Below are 22,386 nucleotides of genomic sequence, written 5' to 3' on the forward strand. Positions count from 1 at the left end.
CCCAGCCTCCTCACACCCAGACCTCCCCCAGCCTCCTCACACCCAGACCTCCCCCAGCCTCCTCACACCCAGACCTCCCCCAGCCTCCTCACACCCAGACCTCCCCCAGCCTCCTCACACCCAGACCTCCCCCAGCCTCCTCACACCCAGACCTCCCCCAGCCTCCTCACACCCAGACCTCCCCCAGCCTCCTCACACCCAGACCTCCCCCAGCCTCCTCACACCCAGACCTCCCCCAGCCTCCTCGCAACCTCCTCACATCCAGAACAAAATTAAGTCATATTGCGACTTTTCCCATCTTGTAGCACCGCTGCAAGAAAAACCACCCGTGTACGTAGAGCCACTCTACACAACGGCGTGTGTTTCCACGCGTCTCACACTCCACAAGACTCGAGTGAGGATACCGGCTGTGTAGAGACGACATTAGGGGTGTGTTACTTACCATAGTAGGACAGGCTTCTTTTTTTGAGTGCGTAAAACACGCAGGTTTGAATTGCATAATGTCAATCGGGTTTTAGCACTACATAAAAAATATGCACCAAAAATACTCAAGTGACTTAGCACTAAGACCAGCTACACACGAGCATGCGCGCATTGGAACACGTCTGGGTGCTGCATTTTTGCAGAATAAACTGTTATTTTTTTCTGCACCAGCATATTTTACAGTACTTTTGCACCTGCAAGGCATGGGCATTTGCATACAGCAAACAACCACGCACTGATTTAAATAGTTAATTAGTTCTAGATGTGTTCTAGCAGATTTCTGCAGTGTTTCACATCTCCCTGCACATTTGTGCTCCCCCATTGACTTCTAAGGGTACCTTTGATGTGCAAATGCACAGGAAAATAGAAAACACTGCGGTTTGTTGCACAGCCAGAAGACACATGCAAAATAGGGAAACATGAACGAACGCATTGAAATGAATGGGCCTTATTCTCTGCGGTTTGCGCACAAATACGTCGGTCTGCCTCCAGCTCTGACATTGCCATGTCCTCCACCACACAGCGGCGCTCCCTCCTCAACATTCACCTCATGAGATACTCGCGGAACTCCTTGCTCTTCACATAGTCCACCGCCTTGCGGGCCAGGACTGCTGCCATAACGACGGCTCACAGGACAAGTGACCTCCGAAAATGCGCGTGCACCAGCGCTGACCTTAAACCGGGGAGCCTTGCGGGAGCGTGCGTCATGCTCACGTGACCGTACGTCAGCTCAACACGAAGGGCGTTTGAATGAATGCAACGCTTGTCATAGGCCAGCCGCCATGTTGGATTCTGGCAGTTTGGGTCGTCCATGGCATTCTCAAGAGGTTTCGTGGCGATATTTCTGTCTGCTTTCAAAGTTGTTATGAACATGTAGAAGCTTAACTGCACGGATGATCCGGCGCCGCAACGCCCTCTCACGTAAAGCAACGTGACTTTACATGCACGTGCTTTTTCTAGAGGACTTTCAGCGTGGGGGCTTGTCTTTATTCGCTTCACTAATTGGTTGTATAGGGCACCTGACGTCATCTCACCTAGCCCCGTCCCTTCGGGAGGGTTCACGCGACGTAAATTACGTTAAGCGGACGTCTTCAGCCCGTCCAGCTCCTCCCGGCTGCACAGCAATTCCAGCAACCTGATTGGTTGTTTGGGCTGGCTGATTCAACCTGATTGGTTGTTTGTGTTGGCTGATTGACAAGTGTTGATCAAGATGTTAATATGCGTATTAACATTTTCCTCACCATTTCTGCTCTATTCAGCAATTCCAGCAACCCGATTAGTTGTTTGGTGAATCAGCCAACCCAAACAACCAATCAGATTGCTAGAATTGCTGACTAGGGCAAAGGTGGTATGGAAAATCTTAATATGCCCCCCGGCATACTCACCGAACACGTGGTCTGTTTTTGGACTCGGCACTACCGGTCACGAGACTCTCGCGCCGCACGCGCGCTCTCTGAGGGGAGCATGAAAGTGGCGCGGTGACGTCACAACTCCTACGAGCCCATACATTCTAACCTCTCCCTGCTCCCTCTTTGTATCCGCGACGCAAAATAGCGTCCGGACGAGTTCAGTGCGCTCTCATGGTCACCGCTGGAACTCATAGCGCTGCATCACGACGTTTCTGTGTACGGGGTGAGACTCCTGGTGAAGGCCAGAAGCCTGAGGCTCCACTTCCTGCAGGCGCCGGAGTGCCACTGGATCTTGCCGGAAGCCGTTAGTGTCACTGCGATGACTGGTAAGAGAACATACTCGTGTATCCCGGGGTCGACCTAGTGCCTCCTACCTCCCACCCTGCCGCTGAGTGATTTGGGGCATGAAAATTGATAAAAGGCCACTATTTACTGACTTGAATGAGTAACTTGGGTTTCAGAGGGTTAAAGGAGTGCGGCCGCTGCGAGCACGAAGGGTGATGCCCCCTCCCCCCATCAGCTACCGGTAGCGTCAGCCGTACCCACGTGAAGGATGATGTTAGGTCAGCGGCCCAAACTTGTTTAACCTCTTAGTAACCTGTAAGCTGTACAGGTACAGCGGTCACTAAGCAGTCGTACCTTTTATGGTACATAATCTAAGGCCCTATAGGAATATCTGCCAGGTCTTGGGTGTCTGATGACCCAGCAGTAATGGCCAGGGGTGGAGAATACTTCTTTCCTGACTGTTAAATGATCACAGCCTGCAAGGAGTTAAAGTGGGTGACTGGTATGGAGCTTCTCCTGACATGCATGCGCACTTCCAAGAATATGATCGGGTGCTGATGGATTCCCATGGTAGCTGGAGGTATCATTAAAGGGGTTGTCCCGTGAAAGCAAGTGGGGTTATACACTTCTGTATGGCCATATTAATGCACTTTGTAATGTACATCGTGCATAAAATATGAGCCATACATAAGTTATACACTTACCTCCGTGGGTGCTGGCGTCCCCTTCTCCATGGCGCCGACTAAAGCTGCCTTCTCCTTCCATTAGACGCGCTTGCACTGTCCGGTCTTCTGCTCTGTTGAATGGGGCCGCTTCGGCGTGCTCGCGCTGCACATGTCTTCTGCGCATGCGCAGACCAGCTCTCCGGTGCGAGCACGCCGGAGCAGCCCCATTCAACAGAGCAGAAGACCGGACAGCGCAAGTGCGCCTAATGGAAGGAGAAGGCAGCTTTAGTCGGCGCCATGGAGACGGGGACGCCAGCACCGGAGGAGGTAAGTGTATAACTTCTGTATGGCTCATATTTAAAGGAGATGTCTCGAGGAAGCAGTGATTTTTTTTTTTTGCCCAATCCCCCTAATTAAACATACATTACTAATTACCCCTGTAAATGACTTTCCTAGCTGGTTCGTACTTACTGTTCCAGCGTTTCAGCAACTTATAAAAGTTTCCCCAAGATGGCCGCCGGCTCTTTCCCCGTGCTCGCTGCAGCCCGACGTGCGCGCTCCCGAGACGCTGCCAGCTGTGTCTCCATGGCAACCGGACGCCCTGCAGCCGCCGACCAGACGCCGCGCAGCCGCCGACCAGTCACCCACCGCCAGGCAGCAGGTAACCGGCGCTAGCCCCCGGCTCCCCAGCGCTACGCTCCCGGCTCCCCAGCGCTAGACCCTCAGCCCAGGTGAAGGCCCCGGAGCCCAGCGCTGGGCTCCGGGGCCTTCACCTGTCAGTGAACATCACCCCCGACCCATCACTTACCCCCCTGGCCCAGCGCTAGTTCCCCCCGGCCTAGCGACAGCCCCCCCATCGCAGCGACAGCCCCCCCCCGGCCTAGTGACAGCCCCCCCATCGCAGCGACAGCCCCCCCGGCCTAGCGACAGACCCCCCATCGCAGCGGCAGCCCCCCCCGGCGCATCACAGCGACGACAGCCCCCCCCCCGGCGCAGCGGCAGCCCCCCCCCCCGGCCCATCACTTACCTGGACGGCAGGACAGCTGGACGGCAGGACAGCTGGGCGGCTTCTCCGGACGGCAGCTCCAGTTTCTGCACCTTCCTCTAACAGAGGAAGGTACAGAATGGCCGCTCCAGCGCGCTCCCGAGCAGTGACAGCTCGTCTGCGCATGCGCAGAAGAGCTGTAGCGGGGAGCACACTGAAGCGGCTCGTGCTGAAAGGAGAAGACCGGACTGCGCAAGCGCGTCTAAAAAAGCAAGCTGCCAGCGAATTTAGACGGAACCATGGAGACGAGGACGCTAGCAACGGAGCAGGTAAGTGAATAACTTCTGTATGGCTCATATTTAATGCACGATGTATATTACAAAGTGCATTAATATGGCCATACGGAAGTGTATAACCCCACTTGGTTTCGCGAGACCACCCCTTTAATGCACAATGTATATTACAAAGTGCATTAATATGGCGATACAGAAGTGTATAACCCCACTTGCTGCCGTGGGACAACCCCTTTAAGGCCTCTGGATCTGCCAGGCATGACAGTGCTGATAAGGGAAAAGTGCACTATACTGCAGTACATAAGTAGTCCAGTGTAGTGAAGATGCGCTCATTGGATCACTTGGACAGGTTCCTTGGAGAGACAAAAAAAGTGCTTTAAAAAAGTTCAATAAAGTTTATGAAAATAAAACTTTTTTGCTTACAAACCCCCCTTTCTCACAGAAAAAACAAACCCATATCGCTGTGTTCATAATAGCCCATGCTCTAAGGCCACTATCACATCCGCTATCTACCACGATTACCGCCACAGTAATTACGGTACAAAGCTCTTATTGATTTCAATGGAGCTTTGCAGACCTGCGCTCGATCGCAGCGTTTTCTTATGCCGTGATTTTCAAGCATTGTCTGCTTTATTTTGATGTGATTATCGCACCTCATCACCCTTGAGAATGATGGGGTGCGTTAAAACCCGCTGTCGGATGCAGTTACCTGCGTCCGTAAATGGCAGTAAAACCGCTGCGAATGAAATTGTGGCGTTTTGCCGGCAACGTGCGGAAGTGGCCTATGTATATTATGTTCCTTTATACCACACAGTAAACGGCATTTAAAAAAAAAAAAAAAGATGATTGATATTTTTCACTCATCTGCTTCTCCAAAAAAGCAATAGAAAGTGATTAAAAAAAAAAAAGTATCACCCCAAAATAGTACAAAAGGAAACTCTGTCATCTCACAAAAAATCAAGCCGCCGCCACCACCCCGACTGCTCATTTTGTGAAAAAATAAAAACATTACTGCTATTAGAATGTGACTATTATTTCTCACACATTTAGACTAAATGATTATCGTTCAGTTTCGCTCATTTGAACGATAAAACTTCCGTCTAAAATGGTCTTAACGAAGTGTAACAGTGAGAGGAGATTACAGATGGAGAGAGGTCAGAGAAAATTTATTCTAAGGCCGCTTGCAGACAGGTTGTTGACAAAATGCAGCGATTTCGATCTGCGCTTTGCCGCAATTTTTATTTTTGTTTTCGAGAGCGGGTTTTGCAGCACCCTATCATTGTGATGGGCGATAAGGGACATTAAACGTAGAAAAAAATCGAGCAGAGTTGGAAAATCACGTCGTTAGAAAACACCGCGTTCAAGTGCATGTCTGCGAGGTCCCATTGAGATCAATAGGAGCGTTATAACGCAATTAGCGTGGCGTTCAAAACGCCGCAGTAAAAAGTGCTAGTGTGAGAGTGGCCTAAGGCATGAAATAGGATTAGTCAACCATACAAAGCAGATTAGATTTGTGGTGTTCAGCAGTGTAAGGGAGATCTTATTGGTGTCTGATCTTCGTGAGGTTCACTGTAAAGCTGGACTTCTCCCTCAATAGCAACGAGTTGACCATCGGGCAGAGAAGGTATATCAGGATTTTTGTACACCTTGAAGTTGGCATTCATGACTACGAATGGTGACCCCACACTCCCACCTCCTCGGATGTTTGGGTGGCTTGATTTAAGGCCATAAGATATTAAATGAACAGGACGTATGAGGGGCAGTCCAGATTGGGTATCTACATGGAGGTCCACATCTGGAGTTCAAGGGGACAAAAAGAGGTCTATCATTGGTTTTTGCTAGGCAGACTTTGAGATATTAGTCAAGACTCTGGTGAAAAGGTACCTATACACGGTAAGACTGTCCCCCTTGTACTAGACACAGGAGCAATAGTCATTCAGATGATTAGAGCATCTGATTCCAAGAAATACTTCCCTGGAAATATTCTTTCTAGGAACTTCAAAGATCTGATTCCTTCCAAAATGGAAGACAAGGACCTAGAAACACCAATAAGGGGGGTGGGGCTGGGGGGGTTGTTTACTCCCAATAGATTAATAACCTCTGTGCAATAATGCCAGATTGTGCAAAAGGGAGTTTAACCTGCTTTATAAAGAATTGGGTAACTGTTTTTCCCATAGCGTCCATCCTGACAGCACACATGGAGGTTGCCCCGCCTGTGCTCATTTGGACAGGAAGGAGGAGAGTTCTTAAGGGCACCTCCCGCCATCCATCTCCACAGTAATCTTTATTGTACCAGCCTGGCCTCTCTTGCTAAACATATTAGCAATACAATCCCCTAAAAACGCTGCCTCTCAGGGATGACCTTCTGTCACAAGGTCCGGTATTTTACCAGGAAATTCGCTTGTTGAAGGTAACAGCGTGGCTATTGAGAGGCAAAGATTAAAGGACCAGGGACTATCACACAAGGTAATTAGCATATTCTTGAAGAGTCATAAGAGCATTACCACCGGTTTTTATTCTAGAATATGGGAAAACTTTTTCTGTTGGTATAGACCAGACAGTGCAGATAGGAGCAACCCTGATTATTCTAAGATCTTGGATTTCCTTCAGTAGGGGCTAGACAAACTGCTTAGCCCCAGGACTTTGCGAGTACACGTGGCGGCTCTCGGCTCCCTTTTTTTTTTTTTTGCGCCTCATAGAGAATAAATGGATAAAACGATTTTTGCAAGGGGCAGATAGAATTAAGCCTTTCATAAGGAAATCAGCCCCCACTTAGGACCTTAATATCGTACTAGAAAGCCTGTGTGAATCTCGCTTTGAACCTATTCACGAGGTCTCTCTAAAAACGTATCCATTAAAGTGGCTTTTTTTAATAGAAATAACATCCGCCAGAGGGATTGGCGAATTATGGGCACTATCATGCAGAGAACCTTACTTGAAGGTGTTAGAAGACCGGGTAGTTTTTAGGACAGACCCAAATTTCTTCCCAAAGGTTGTATCCTCCTTTCATATGGAGCAGGAATTAGTCCTGCCATCTTTTTTTTTAGAATTTTAAAAACGAGAAAGAGCACTGCCTACGTAACTTAGATGTACGTTGAGCAGTTATATCTTGCTTGCAGGTCTTGTAGACATTTAGGCAGTCTAATAAATTTTTTTCAGTTCCAGGGGCGCAAAAAAGACAAAGCAGCGTCAAAGGACACTATAGAAGGGTGGATTAGAATGTAGGATTCCTGCACTGCCAAGTCTAATGGTTTGTCGGCCCTGGAGGGGATAAGAGCACATTCCACAAGGGCTCTTGATTTCTCTTGGGCCGAACGCGGTGGTGCGTTGGCAGAGCAAATTTGCAGGGCTGCGACATGGTCTAATTTTCATACCTTCTCAAAGCACTATAGATTAGATCTCCATTCCAATAGGAAACTGGCCTTCGGGCAAAAGGTCCTCCAGGCAGTGGTGTCCCTCCCTTCCTAAAAACTTCGTGATTTGGTATTACCTCCATGTGTGCTGTCAGGATGGATGTTATGGGAAAACTGGAATTATTCTTACCGTTAATTCCTTTTCCATGAGTCCATCATGACAGCACATACTTTTTCCCACCCTTGCAAATGAATTCTATATTGTGCATATGAACATAACATTGTGTTTGTTTTTTTTCAGTAACAACAAAAGATTGGGCCACCTATCCGTTGTGATAATTTGAAGTCACTGGAGATGAATGGTGGGAGGTGGCCTTAAAAACTCTCCTCCTTCCTGTCCCAACGAGCTCAGGCGGGGAACCTCCATGTGTGCTGTCATGATGGACTCCTGGAAAAGGAATTAACTGTAAGAATAATTCCGGTGTTTGTATTATAATTAACGCTAATACACCTTTTTGTAATGAACCCTCTCACACACATCTAAATTATTCCTATGCAGAGCTCTGCCATGTTTATAGAATGGTTGGGAAAGGCATTCTAGATCTATTACAGGTTGAGAGATGTATGTCTTGTTCCCATAGACCAGTGGAATCTGGGATGTTACTTGACAGTGGGGTTTAAAGGGGTTGTCTCGCGAAAGCAAGTGGGGTTATACACTTCTGTATGGCCATATTAATGCACTTTGTAATATACATCGTGCATTAATATGAGCCATACAGAAGTTATTCACTTACCTGCTCCGTTGCTAGCATCCTCGTCTCCATGGCTCCGTCTAATTTCGCTGGCTTCTTGCTTTTTTAGACGCGCTTGCGCTGTGCGGGCTTCTGCCTGGTAAATGGGGCCGCTCGTGCCGGAGAGCTGCTCACCGCGTCGTCATCGTAGCTCCGCCCCGTCACGTGTGCCGATTCCAGCCAATCAGGAGGCTGGAATCGGCAATGGAACGCAAGGAAGGAGAAGAAAATCCACGGTGCACCATGGGAGAAGACCCGCGGTCCACCGTGGGAGAAGACCAGCGGCGCCATCTTAAAAAAAAAGAATAGAAGAAGCTGCAGAACGCTGATGCAGGTAAGTGCAATGTGCTTTTTAAAAACTAACCTATGCTTTCTTTTTAACAGGGTAGAATGCGGGGGTAAGTGAAAAAAAAATTTTTTCGCTTTCACCGCGAGACAACCCCTTTAATTCCCAAAGTTCTTAGCAACAAGCCTGTAAGACCCAATGTCCATGGGCACATTTTATTTACTGAATCCGCGCGGGTCTCCCACAGCTCTAGCTGCCCATAGGGAAGCATTGGGCATCCACACTTTATTTAAGTTCTGCAGATTCGATTTTAAATTATGTGCGGATGCCACGCGCAGATAACAAAACGCAGCATACTCCATTTTTATCACGGATCTGGCTCCATTCATCTCTATGGGAGCTTAGGATTCGCATTGCATCCGCAAATACATTTAAATGCATTTGCAGATCCGCTGTGGATTTGAAGGTTAGAAGCAATTAGGGAGATGGGGGGAAAAGGCTGGGGAGGTGGATGTTGCAGATTTTTTTTTCTGCACGGATAATCCACAGTGCATCCATGCGGGAAAAAAATATGCAACCTCCCGCAATGGGGGAAAAAAATCAATTTTAAGATGACCCGCAGTGCATCTGCTGCAGAAATCCTCATGAAATATCCACGTATGCCATGGACATGAGGCCTAAGGCCTCATGTCCATGGCATGCAGTGCAATGCAGATGCGGATATCCGCAGTGGATGCACTGCAGATCGTTCATAAAATGATTTTTAAATGCTTGCGGGTGATCGCGGATTGTGTTTTTTTGTTTGTTTTTTTTCTTTTTCTGTGTGGAAAAAATCTGCAACCTCACCTCCAAGGCCTCATGTCCACGGGGAAAATCAGATCCGCTGCGGATTTGTAACGCGGCTTTGGGCTGCGGATGCACTGTAATTGTTTATTTTTCATGTGGGAGATCAATTGAGCTATGTGCTCTATGAGCTCCCGCGCACGTGATCCGCACTACAATGGAGCATGTCCATTTTTTTTCATGCTCCAGAAATTTTTTAATTACCATCCGTGGGTATTTATCTACCCGTGGGTGGTCAATGTATTCCTATGGGGCGCGGATCTCCGTGCGGGAAAAACGCTGCGGATTTTAATTCTTATTTTCCCCGTGGACATGAGGCCCAAGCCTTTTCCCCACGTCCCTTATTACTTATAACATTCAAATGTGCAGCAGATCTGCAAATTCATTTAGATGTATTTGTGGATCCGAGACTTCCGTACACCTCAATGGAGCCAGATCCGCAATGAAAAAAGAGCAGGCTGCGATTTTTAGATCCGCGCGGATAGTAAATACCATAAAATCAAATCCGCGGACCTAAAATCAATCGCGGAAGCTCCATTCATTTCTATGGGCGGCGATCCGCGCAGATTTCCATGTCTCAAATCTTGAAGGTATGTTCCCTTAGGCTGGTCACCGTGTATATGGAGCAGTCTTTCTGCCCGAAAAAGACTGCTCCATATGTTGCACAGTGGCACCTGGTAGTATTGCATGCGAAGTCCCAATGTCACCATTCTCAAAAAGGGAAGAAGGTGGATCCAGGAAACCACAGGCCTGTGAGCCTGACTTCTATACAGGGAAAGATCTTTGAACAAATTATTAGGCTTCCTGTACACGGGCTGGTCGGCTCCCGCATGTGGGAGTTCGACCCGGTCCTGGCCGGTGACCCCAGCTTACCTGTCCAGCATCTTGTCTGCTGCGAATGTGCCAGCCGGCACATGCGCAGAGGACGCCGCGCTGTCGTTTTGGCGGTGACGTGGCTCCTGCGGCCATTCTGCAATGACTTCAATGGAAGTCATTGCGACCGCACAAAATCTCAGCATGTTGCAAATTCTCCTGCGTGAGGGGAAAATTGCAATCGATTTTTCACTCGTGGGAAGGAAATCGTGTTTTTTCATAGCATGCTATGGGCTGGATTTCCTGCAGAATCCAGAGGCGGAATGCCGCTCGCAGGTTTTGCAATGCAAATTCGCCGGTGTACCGCAGGCCTTAAACAGCATGTATGCAAGTACTTGGATAAAAATGGAGTAATTAACCAGAGCCAGCATGGGTTTGTAACAAACAAGTCATGCCAGACAAATCTAATTTCCTTCTATGACAGAATTGGGTTGATCAGGGAAATGCTTTAGATATAGTATATCTTGACTTTAGTAAAGCATTTGACAAAGTATCTCATACCATACTTATTGAAAAAATGACCAAATATGGGATTGACAAGGCAACTGTTGCGTGGATTCACAACTGGCTGAGTGATCGTACTCAAAGAGTGATCATTAAATGGCTGCACATGCAAGTGGAAGAATGTATCAAGTGGGGTACCACAAGGCTCTGTCCTCGGCCCAGTGGTGTTCAACATTTTTATAAATAATCTGGAGAACGGAATTGATGTGAAACTGATCTAGCTTTGTGTTGTCAGCAAATTTGAAGGGATAGCTAGCACTAGGGAAGAGAGAGAGGATTCAAAATGATCTAGAAAAGCTTGAACAGTGGGTGGCGACTAACAGAATGGTATTTAACAAGGAGAAATGAAAAGTTCTACATCTGGGCAACAAAAATAAAAGAAAAGCACATACAGAATGGGAGGAATTGGGCTAAGCAGCACATGTGAAAAAGACTCAGGGATACTAATAGATCATAAACTGAACATGAGTCAACAATGTGATGCAGCAGGCAAAAAGGCAAACACAATTCTGGGATGTATTAAGACGAGCACAGAGTCTAGATCGCGTGAGGTAATTATCCCCCTCTACTTTTCCTTAGTTATACCTAATCTGGAATACTGTGTCCAGTTCTGGGCACCCCACTTTTAAAAAGACATAGACAAACTGGAGCAAGTTCAGAGAGGTGTTACCGAGATGGTGAGCTGTTTACAAATCATGTCCTATGAGGAACGGTTAAAGGATCTGGCAATGTTTGGCTTGCAAACAAGAAGGCTAAGAGGAGACTTAATAGTGGTCTACAAATATTGAGAAGGGCTGTCATAGTGCAGAGAGATCAGCCCTATTCTCATTTGCACAAGCAAAGACCAGAAGCAATGGGATGAAACTGAAAGGGAGGAGATGCAAATTAGATATTAGAAAAAACTTTCTGACAATGAGGATGATCAATTAGTGGAACAGGTTACCACGGGAGGTGGTGAGTTCTCCTTCAATAGAAGTGTTCAAACAAAGGCTGGACAAATATCTGTCTGGGATGATTTAGTGAATCCTGCACTGAACAGGGGGTTGAACCCGATGACCCTGGAGGTCCATTCCAACTCTACCATTCTAGATTTACTTGAATGCGACCTGCAATTTTAATCCAAAGTACAGCAAAAAATTCTGTTAAAAGCCAGTTTTCTCTATTTTAGGAAAAAAATTCCTTCCCAAATCCAATTTGATAATTGGAATTATACCTGGATCATCAGCCCTTCTGAAATTATTAGTGATATAAGATATAATATTGTAACGCTCAAGAAAGATGTCCAGAACCCTCTTAGGCTATTTTTTTATCGAATTTGAAATTACAACGTCCTCAGGCAGAGAGTTCCATAGTCTCACTGCTGTTACAGTAAAGAACCCCTTCTATGTCTGTGTAGAAACGTTCTTTCCTCAAAACGTAGAGGGCTCAACCTTTTTACAGTCACAATCCTAGGTATAAATAGATGATGGGAGAGATCTCTGTATTGTCCCCTGATAATTTATGCGTAGTTATTAGAGCACCCCCTTGTTACAGTCCGGAGTATAAATAGATCTCTGTACTGACCCCTGATATATCTATACATCGTTATTAGAGCGCCCCCTTGTTACTGTCCTGGATATAAATAGATTATGGGCGAGATCTCTGTATTGTCCCCTGATAATTTATGCGTAGTTATTAGAGCACCCCCTTGTTACAGTCCGAAGTATAAATAGATCTCTGTACTGACCCCTGATATATCTATACATCGTTATTAGAGCGCCCCCTTGTTACTGTCCTGGATATAACTAGATTATGGGAGAGATCTCTGTATTGTTCCCTGATATACCTATACATAGTTATTAGGTCACTACCCAGCTATCATTTAGTTTAGAAATTTTTTTTTTTACATTTTCAGCAAAAAAACCTAATCTAGTGCAAACTGTATATTTTGTGGGGGTTTTGTTTTTTTCACATTTTTTTTAACAGCCTTTGTTTCATATCGTTGTCATACAGTTCTGTGGTGCTCACTAGGCTTTATCTCTGGCTCTTAGATCCAGGAAAGATTTTGAACTTTGTGTTTTTCCTCTTTAGGTTAAAGTACAGCATGTTACAGACCGCCCAATGTGTAAACCTTGTAAATGGTAAGACCTCTTAGATGAGTTGTCTGATTTAAAATAAGTTATTCTCCTATGCTGTGGATAGTTATTCGCTATCTGATTGGTGGAGAAGCGACCGCTGCAACCACAAGTGATCAAGAGAACAGGGGTCCCGAGTGCACCAGAATGAGTGGGGTTCATTTAGATAGCCAGCTGGACCCTTGTTCTCATGAGCCGGGGGTTTCACTGGTCAGATCCTCTCTGAGTAGATAGTTGTCCTGTGTAGGTTAATACATTCTTTTTGTAAGAACTCTTTTTATACATGTATTATGGTTATCAAATACCGTAAATATTGTATTTTTATTGTGTAAAATTACTTTTTATATCAGTTCCTCGCTGTTCTTATGATCTCTGCTTTTAGGGATTAAATAGAAACTGTCCTGTTCATGAACATATAGGTGCATGGCTTTTTAGCAGAGCTTTAGTGATTGAGGTGATGCTGAAAGTTTCATGCAAATTGCAATTGAAAAAGTGTGCAGTTTCACCAGAGTTTGTTGTATGTTTTTAAGTGTAATAAAATGCAGTGTGGGTTTTACATGATAAACCTAAAATGCCCTGAATGGCTGCTATATTAGAGACATCCTCTTCCTGCACGATTGCATGCCTGTGTGAAAAAGACATGTGACCCCCGCACCCCCACCCCGAGTGCAACTTTAAAGACCCAGTTACACGCAACAATTATAACGTAAACGGACGCAAAACTTAATGAACTGATGACATTTTTGCATAAAATATCAAGTACAGATAATGGTTTTTAATCATCCCAATTCCCTCATTAGCTAAAGTAAACTTAGCAGGATTCCATTGTCATCTCTTGTGTATGCAAGGCAAACACAATGAGTACATTGTTTACTCCCCTCAAGTTGGCAAGCTGCTCAAAAGACTGAACAATTTGCATTCAAATGGAAGGAATTTGGTGGGTTGACAATGGTTTTTATGCGGACTAAAAACGATTAAGTGAACAAATGTTGCACGACTGCCCGCGTTCAACACGTAATGACTATAGCTCCCTTTTGGTCGTTTGCGTGAATTTTGAGCGATAGCTTTTGCTTGTAAAGGGACTTGAGCCCACTAATATTTTTATTTATTTATTTTTTTCAGTAGATGAGTTTCAGTGTGAATCCATATTGGGATGGGAAGTCCAACAATCTGCACAAAACTACAGGTCACGTTATAAAAATGAGTCCACACACAGTTGCATCACAGAAGATTAAAAGTTTAGAGGTCAAAAGCAATCTTCTTTAAAGTGTTTTTTTTTTCTTTTTAAAGTGGTACTACATGGAAAGAAAAAAAACTATAGCAAATTTGGTATCTCCTTTTGCTGACAAAATAGAGCTAAAATTAAATTTTTATTTCACTGTGAATGCTGTAAATTCTTGCCCCCAGAAGACACAATTGTGGTTATTTTCCATTTTGTCCCTTAGAAATTAGAAGTAACTGTCTCCCAATACATTATATGGTAGGCTAAATACTGCCATGGAAAAATACAACTCGAGCACAAGAACTTCAGCGAGAAGGGCGTTTAACATTTTTTTTTTCCTAATTGACCAAGGTCTAATGGGCAGATGGCAGACCTGGGAGCCCTAGTTAGGCCCCCTCAGCTGCTGTGGCAACCCATTGGCATGTTGAGGGGTGCCATAGGCAGACAGAAAAGCAACCTCCCTCTATCAACACCTGAGATGTCATGACTGCTATTTGCTGTGGCATGTAAGGGGCATGTGGGGGGGTCTCAACGGAGACCAGTGCGGATGTTGCCTGAGTCCAAATTCAAAGGAAAGTTTATAACGAGTACTCGAGGAGAACCATAAGAATCCACGATACACACAGCATGTGAATCAGAATGAGTTCTACTTTATTTGGAGAAACACACAGCTTATATAGGCCGTTGCCCACGCAGGGTGCAACTTTGAAGAATTACTTAATCAGGTGACTGAAACAGAATATTAGCACATTCCATTCTTGGGAAACCAAAGTATCTCAGAAAGGAAACACATCTGCTGTGGTTCGGGTGCATCCGGCCACAAACGGTCAGTAGGCCCGCCACAAACTGTCAGAAAGGAAACTTATCACTACTTAGTTCGTTATCTGGTGCAGGGTCCTGACTGAAATAAGGAACTTCTAAGTTCCGCTCCTTATGTTATGTTACTTCAGAAACAAAATTAAATTAACCCTTATCAATCCCCCATTTGGACATCAGAGCCACCATTATCTCCTGGTTCTGTCACCCGTTGGATTCGGCTCCAGCCGGATCCCCAGGTAGGAATGGTGCACTCTATGTCCATCTAGGGTATCAAGACATTTAAATGGGTGCAGGAAATCGGCTTTCAGTACATTTAGCTACGCATGAAATTATTACCTTTATTGCAATATATATACATAAGATTATCATTACCACCTGTAATATACTTTGTTGAATCCCCATGAACCAACCTCCTAACCCCAAGAACCAATTGGCAGGGTTAAGAAAGCTAAACCACCCCTGATCTTCATCTTGTTTTATGCTGGCAGCTATTTTCAATATATCTTTTGACATATGATTCTATATCCAAGTTCTATTAGCAACTTCTGAATGTTTTCCATATTTTTCATTTCCATAATATATTACATATACAACCAGATAATCTAATGTCACATTTATTACACTGTTCCCTATATTTTCATTTGCTATCAACATAAAACCAACCTTGTGAAATCTGGGCTTGAAAAACAAAAAATTCAAAAGAACCGTTAGATGTTGAATACAAATGTCTCTTCCTGTAAAATTGTTTCTTCTTCTCTTGATCTTCTTTAGATCCTAAACCTATAAGATCTCCGATGCAGGGAAGCAAGGGGGATTATTATGCCCTCACTGCTTTCCCTGGTTAACCAAAGAACAGACCCTAAGTAGGAATCTGTCCCTGCTTTAATTGGTATCAAACAATCTTCTCCATTCTCCATATCCAGAAGTATCCACAGCTGACTATAGAGCCCCTTTATTCCAATGTTGCAGATGCCCTCTCTACACCACTTTGTTGCCCAAGGTCTTCAGGGAGGAGCTGTGAGGCTTAGCCCTCCTTTGACGTCATCAGCTGGCGGTCAGCATTCTGCAGAACATCTGAGGTTCACTCCGATGACAGTGTAGCAGCAGTCAGGCACACTTGTCAGTTCTTCAGGCTCAGTTGAATAGTCGCAGCGTATGGACAGATGCAGCATGCACTTAGAGAAGATGAAATTTCAAATCACAATTGCAAAAGTCTAAATGTCCTGGTGGAAATGACTCAGTTCATAAATTTTCTCAGTCCCAAATGAACTTGATGCAGAATAAATCAGCCTATGGAAAATCAAACAAAACAAAATCACAATCTGGGGTCTTGTGTGCTTTTCTTCACCCCTTCATAAAAATAGATAAAATAAAAATCTGTAGGTCAAATTTATCAATAAAACAAACTCTGCCCAGAGTGACCGGAGTAATTTTCTGTTGTAGCAAATGACTATTTCTAATATTCCTAATCTTTCTACATTTCAGCACAAATACCTTCTACATACAGTAGACCTATAACTCAAGAATTTTACTATGTAAACAAACAATATAATATCAAACATTGCAAATCAATCAAGTTTACAATACAATAATCTTAGATTGATCAATATCATCATCAGTACAGTTACTTATTTTTCACGTTATCAAACACTGCAAACCAAGTTAAGCAAATTTTATAACACAATATTCCTAGATTTGTCATGATCCTCTTCATTAGTAGTTATGTATTTACCACATCCCATTCCTAGATTTATAATAACACGTTTCCATAATTAAGATTGTCATGCAATATACATTCACATAATTTTTCCACAAAACAGAACCCAAATAGATATTCTATTAGTCCAACTCATGTAAATAAATGTGTACATCGTAATATCCCAGCACACAGTCACAATTATGTGTATCTCACACTTATTAGGGTCCCAATCAACTCCCGCCTTGGCCACTACAATATGAACCTTTTTCTTATTTACTCTATCATTTCCCTTGCTCTCCGGTGACTGCCACTGCGTGTGTGCTTTAACCTTTATTATGGCCACCTGTTCTGGCAACATGATGGCCTGCATAATCTACTTACTGATACACCATTCTTAATGGGCTTGCCTTGTGCCGTGAGAAAGCTCCTGGACTGCCAGATGGGTCCATAATTGTGTGCAGTACCAAAGGCGTACCTGGAATCAGTGTAGATGTTAGCAGTGGTACCTTCTGCAATCATACAGGCCTCAGTTAGAGCACGGAGCTCAGTCTCCTGCGCTGACGTGTGGCGGCAGTGGTTTTTGTACAAGCATTTCATTCAGTGTGACTACTTCAAAACCTGTTACAAACCTTCCTTCGTCATTCAGGTATCTAGATCCATCCACAAACATTTCAAAGTGGGGGTTTAGGAGAGGTTTGTCAGTGACATGTGAGAACCCAGCTGTCTCCTGCTCCATGAGCGCTGCACAATCATGCTGGTGTTCTGCGTCAAAGGCCTACTCCTCATAATCCGTCAGAGAATTTGCAAAAAGCTTGTCCCCTGACCTTACTCCCCCATTTGAATCAGTGTCACCTAATGGTAATAAGGTGGCCGGATTCAAAGTGGTGCAACGTTGAAATGAGACATTGGATGAAGAGTGTACTGCAAGTTCCATTTTGATCTGTCTAGCAAGGGACAGATGTCTACGGCTTACCTGTGTCAGGATACCATGTATGTCATGTGGGGTGTAGATCACCATGGTGTGATCTAAGACAACGTCAGAACTTTTGTCCAGTAGCGCCTGAACTGCTAGAACCGCTCGGACGCATGATGGAGACCCTCTAGCCACCGCGTCAAGATGGGCACTGTAGTATGCTACAGGTCGCTTTTTGCCACCATGCATTTGTGTCAGTACAGCGGTGGCGTGTCCCGCCATCTCAGTGACGTACATTTGGGAAGGTTTGTCATATTCTGGCAGCCCCAGTGCGGGTGCACTGGTTATCTGTACTTTCAGCTGATGGAAGGCTGACTCGGCTTGCGGGGTCAGAGCAAATGGCCGTGAACCCAAACAGTCGTACAGAGGCTGCATGGTCATAGAGGCAGAGCGTATCCACGGCTGACCGTATGAAACCAGTCCCAAAAAGGTACGCAGCTGGGCATGGGAGGTGGGAAGTTGCATGTCACTTACCACCTTCGTGCGCTCCGGCGTCAGGTGTTTAGTACCTGGACCTAGGCAGTGGCCCAGGAACACTACGTGAGATTTGCAGAACTGAAGTTTGTCTTTACTGGCTTTGCAGCCATTCTACTCTAATGGAGGAAACACAAAAGGCTTAGTGATGCATTGAGTTAACTATTTGGGTCAGGAGTACATAAAAGTAAATCATCAACATATTACAAGAGGGCGGTGCCCTCGGGAATTGGCCAGGCGTCTAATACCAGCTTCATGCATCTGGTGAACTGGTTTTGGGCTATTCTGTGCCCCTTGTGGCAGCACTGTCCAACAGTACTGCTTTCCTCTGAAAGTAAATGCAAACAAATACTGACAGTCTGTTGGGGTCCGTCTGACTGGTAGCCCAAAGGCTCGAAGGAACGACACTAAGAGCTTGTTCCTCTGCGTGCGTAAGAGTAAGGACAGGGAGAGGTGTCGCTAGGTCTGCTGCCATCCGACAGAAGGTCGGGTGACTTTCAGACCCGGGGTGTATACGAGCCTCACCGGACGGGTGAAGTTCGATACAACATCCCAAGGGTCCCATCACGTCGGTTCGCAATATGCTTTTAGGACTTTCCAGCACAAGGAAGCGCGTGAGGCATCGCGACCGTTTAGCGTCTTTTCTTTACTGGGAAAAGAGAGGGGTGTTTGCTGGAGAATGTATCTGACGCAAATCCCCCATCGGAACCAAGTCTCCCACTTGTTCCCCAATCAGCATTTTCCTTGTAGGAAACTAAAGGGATACTGTTTGACCCAGGGGTGCGTATCCTGGCTTCAGATTTACCATCATAGGGGGTATATTCAATTTCCCTATGCCTGTCTTGGAGGTGGCTTACTATTTGTCAGGACCTGCAGAAAGCTGAGTTTCTGCAGTAGCTATCAAGACAAATACATGAGCCGGATCCACCAAGAGAGCAGTTAGTTTACAAACCTCTTCTGAACTGTCACCTGAGGTCTCAACCCGTACCGATCCATCTGGTGAGAATTTGATGGATGCAGATAAGGCTTGTAAGATATCAGTACAAATAATAGTGATATAAATTACAACAAGGCAGAATAATCCACAAACATCTAGCCACATTGGAATATTATATTCTTTAAGCAAATTCATTATTAATCTGATCCTGCCTGCAATGTCTCATCAAATTTGAGGAAAAGTTTTTTTCTTTTCTAACTGCCCAAGCTTCTCACCCCCCCCCCCCCCTTTCAGAGAAGAGAAGGAGGAAACATTACGTACTTTTACATCATCTAGCTCCACCCCGTCATTTGCGTGTTTCTCTTACAGAACATTCTCTCAGAGACAGTACAATACTAACAGCATTTAGCAGTGATACAGACGTCCAACCAATCACAGAACTGACTTTTACCCAGAAAGCAAAAATATATATATCTTAAAATCCCTATGTGTTCTATTTTTAAGACCATATAATTCACGTAATTCATTACAAGTTTCTTATTTCATCAACGTCTGTCTTCCTTCTTTCTATGACCCTGAATTTTATCTCTCTATGAAACTGAACAATAATTAAGATATTAATAAGCAGCTAGAACATTCAGCCTTTAAACAACATTAATCATTAGTAATTACAAGAGGTATATTTCTGAGGATACGAATAGTTAAACACATAGAAAAGAAAACATTTTCCGCATTTTTAACCCTTGTATTCTTAAAAAGCCCCCACAGACACGTGAGTGGGGTATAACTTTCTTACACTTATATGAAGAAGACTAAGACATACAACAAAGATTAGATTACATAACATCAAGATATACAAGTTAAACAATAATGGTTATTTGTCACATAATTGTCCACAGATTCTGCAAGAACTTGCTTTATGTCACAGAGGATCACAAACTATAAAAGGATTCCCTTTCTCTGATATCTTATTATGGCTTCTATTCCTTTTTCTAGACCGGCGTCTCTGATGGCCTTCATATGTCTTTTCCCGTACTGTTGCCAGAACTCATAGTTAAAGGTTCCCTCCTTTTTAAGTCCCATCTGTTTGTATATTTTATAAGCTTGTCTGCATACGTTTCCCCCTTCCCTCTCCTTGATTATCTCTATAGGAGTCAGATAAGCTTTAGAGTGTTCAGACCCCATTTTGATTTGTCCCATAGACCTTATTTTTATTATTTATTTTTTTATTTTTTTATTCCCTTCCCCGAAGGTAATTTATTTCCCACTATTCATCACTAAGTATACAGGACCTCATATCACACAGTATACTAAGGACCCCTGGTCCCTGGTCCTGGAATAGTTTTACGGACTCACTACAGCAGTCCCTTAGACTACTTAGGGGGAGTTTAGGGGAGACCAGACCTCTCTTTTTAAGGGAACTTCTGATGATATTATAACAGATTCAGTAAAAGCAAATTATGGCTAAAATGACATAGACTATCAACGTACAGATTTCAACAATTACTACAGGCAACATGGCATGAAAATATCCCAGTAGTGAGTTCTTCCGTCTAGCACGGTTACTAAGAACACCGTAAAATTACAGGCAGAAGCGTCCTATATAACATGCAGCGACTCCCCTCCTGTCAACACGGGACTGAATGAAATCAGGGGAGCCCAGAGCTGGAGTGGCAAGTCAAGGGCTTACCTTACACCGGTGTTTTGTAGATCTGGGGTCCTGTGGCCTCTGGTCCGGCTGGTCGGCAGGTAGGGTCGTCAGGTTTTGGCTGCAGGTAAGGAGTTAGCTTCTGCCCCACATTGGGCAGCCAAGTAAACTGGGGGGGGTCTCAACGGAGACCAGTGCGGATGTTGCCTGAGTCCAAATTCAAAGGAACGTTTATAACGAGTACTCGAGGAGAACCATAAGAATCCACGATACACACAGCATGTGAATCAGAATGAGTTCTACTTTATTTGGAGAAACACACAGCTTATATAGGCCGTTGCCCACGCAGGGTGCAACTTTGAAGAATTACTTAATCAGGTGACTGAAACAGAATATTAGCACATTCGATTCTTGGGAAACCAAAGTATCTCAGAAAGGAAACACATCTGCTGTGGTTCGGGTGCATCCAGCCACAAACGGTCAGTAGGCCCGCCACAAACTGTCAGAAAGGAAACTTATCACTACTTAGTTCGTTATCTGGTGCAAGGTCCTGACTGAAATAAGGAACTTCTAAGTTCCACTACTTATGTTATGTTACTTCAGAAACAAAATTAAATTAACCCTTATCGGGTACTAGGATCATAGCTGTCAGTCGCCACTGGGTTCCTGCCGAATTGCAAAAGCAATGCTTCTAAAGTCATACGAGAAGCAGCACGATGGTTTAAAGAGAACCTGTCGCCAACCTCTCACTCCTAAACGGACTTCAATGGACAGCAGGGGATGGAAGATCAATCTCTTTAAATGCCCTCTTTTTACTAATAAACCCATGTACCTTCGCATTTTGGTTTTAAGCTCTTCTCTTGCAGAGTATGCATATCGACAAAGGAGTCACACTGATTCACGAGCTCCTGAGCTAGCCACACACCCTTTCTCATAATAGGTGGCCCATCACACTCCCGTTATATAGGAAATCCTGTGTTTCAGAAAAGAGGGGCCATGATTAGCTCAGCAGCCCATGAATCGGCGTGACTCTTCTCGGACGAATAACTCTTCTCTACTAGCATCAGATGAGTTTGGAACCAAATTAGGTAGGAATATGGGCTCATTAGGAAAAAAAGGCATGAGAAGTGTTTAGTTTTAGAAGCGAGTTGGTGGCGACAGGTTCTCTTTAAGATTTGGCGTGTGTGTGTGTGTGTGTGTGTGTGTGTGTGTAATATATACATACAATACATATATATTACACACACACACACGTCAAAACCTAAAGGGAACCTGTCGCCACCAACTCGCTTCTAAAACTAAACACTTCTCATGCCTTTTTTTCCTAATGAGCCCATATACCTCCCTAATTTGGTTCCAAACTAATCATCTGATTCTATATAGATATATATCTTTATCGCAAAATCCCTCACTGACTATCTCGCCACTAATTCTCTAACTTCCCGGTGTCGTATAAACGTGAAATTTGGCACAGCAATTCTTTAGATCCTAAATAGGAAAAGTAAAAGGGTTGCAACTTGATTATTCAATGCTAAGTGCAAAAGTAAGTGCACCCCTATGTTATGTAACTTCCTGGTGTCGTACAAATTTGAAATTTGCCACAACCATTCTTTTCATCCTAAAAGGAAAAGTAAAGGGGTTGCAACTTCAATATTCAATTCTAAGTGTGAAAAACTGAAAAAAATGTGATAGTTCCCAGCAAGAGAAACCACGCAATCTTGTAGATATGA

General features: G+C 44.6%; 1 protein-coding gene across 6 annotated transcripts in view; it reads left to right on the forward strand.

Moving 5' to 3' along the window:
- The first annotated feature begins 1,922 nt into the window (after positions 1-1,922).
- TAF5L (TATA-box binding protein associated factor 5 like) overlaps positions 1,923-22,386 on the forward strand; it is a 52,357-nt gene continuing 31,893 nt past the window's right edge. For 2 of the 6 annotated variants that reach the window (XR_010791194.1, XM_066596031.1), the window contains exons 1-3: positions 1,924-2,218; positions 7,775-7,939; positions 12,841-12,890. Coding sequence is in view for 5 of the 6 variants with exons in the window: in XM_066596031.1 (XP_066452128.1) it covers positions 12,888-12,890 (3 nt within the window). In the remaining variant the exon portion in view is untranslated. Of the gene's footprint in view, positions 2,219-3,306; positions 3,504-7,774; positions 7,940-8,024; positions 8,599-12,840; positions 12,891-22,386 lie in introns of those variants that run through there. The other 4 variants (XM_066596036.1, XM_066596032.1, XM_066596035.1 and 1 more) reach the window with 4 other exon arrangements.

Source organism: Eleutherodactylus coqui, chromosome 3 (assembly GCF_035609145.1).
Source record: "Eleutherodactylus coqui strain aEleCoq1 chromosome 3, aEleCoq1.hap1, whole genome shotgun sequence".
NCBI lineage: Eukaryota > Metazoa > Chordata > Amphibia > Anura > Eleutherodactylidae > Eleutherodactylus > Eleutherodactylus coqui.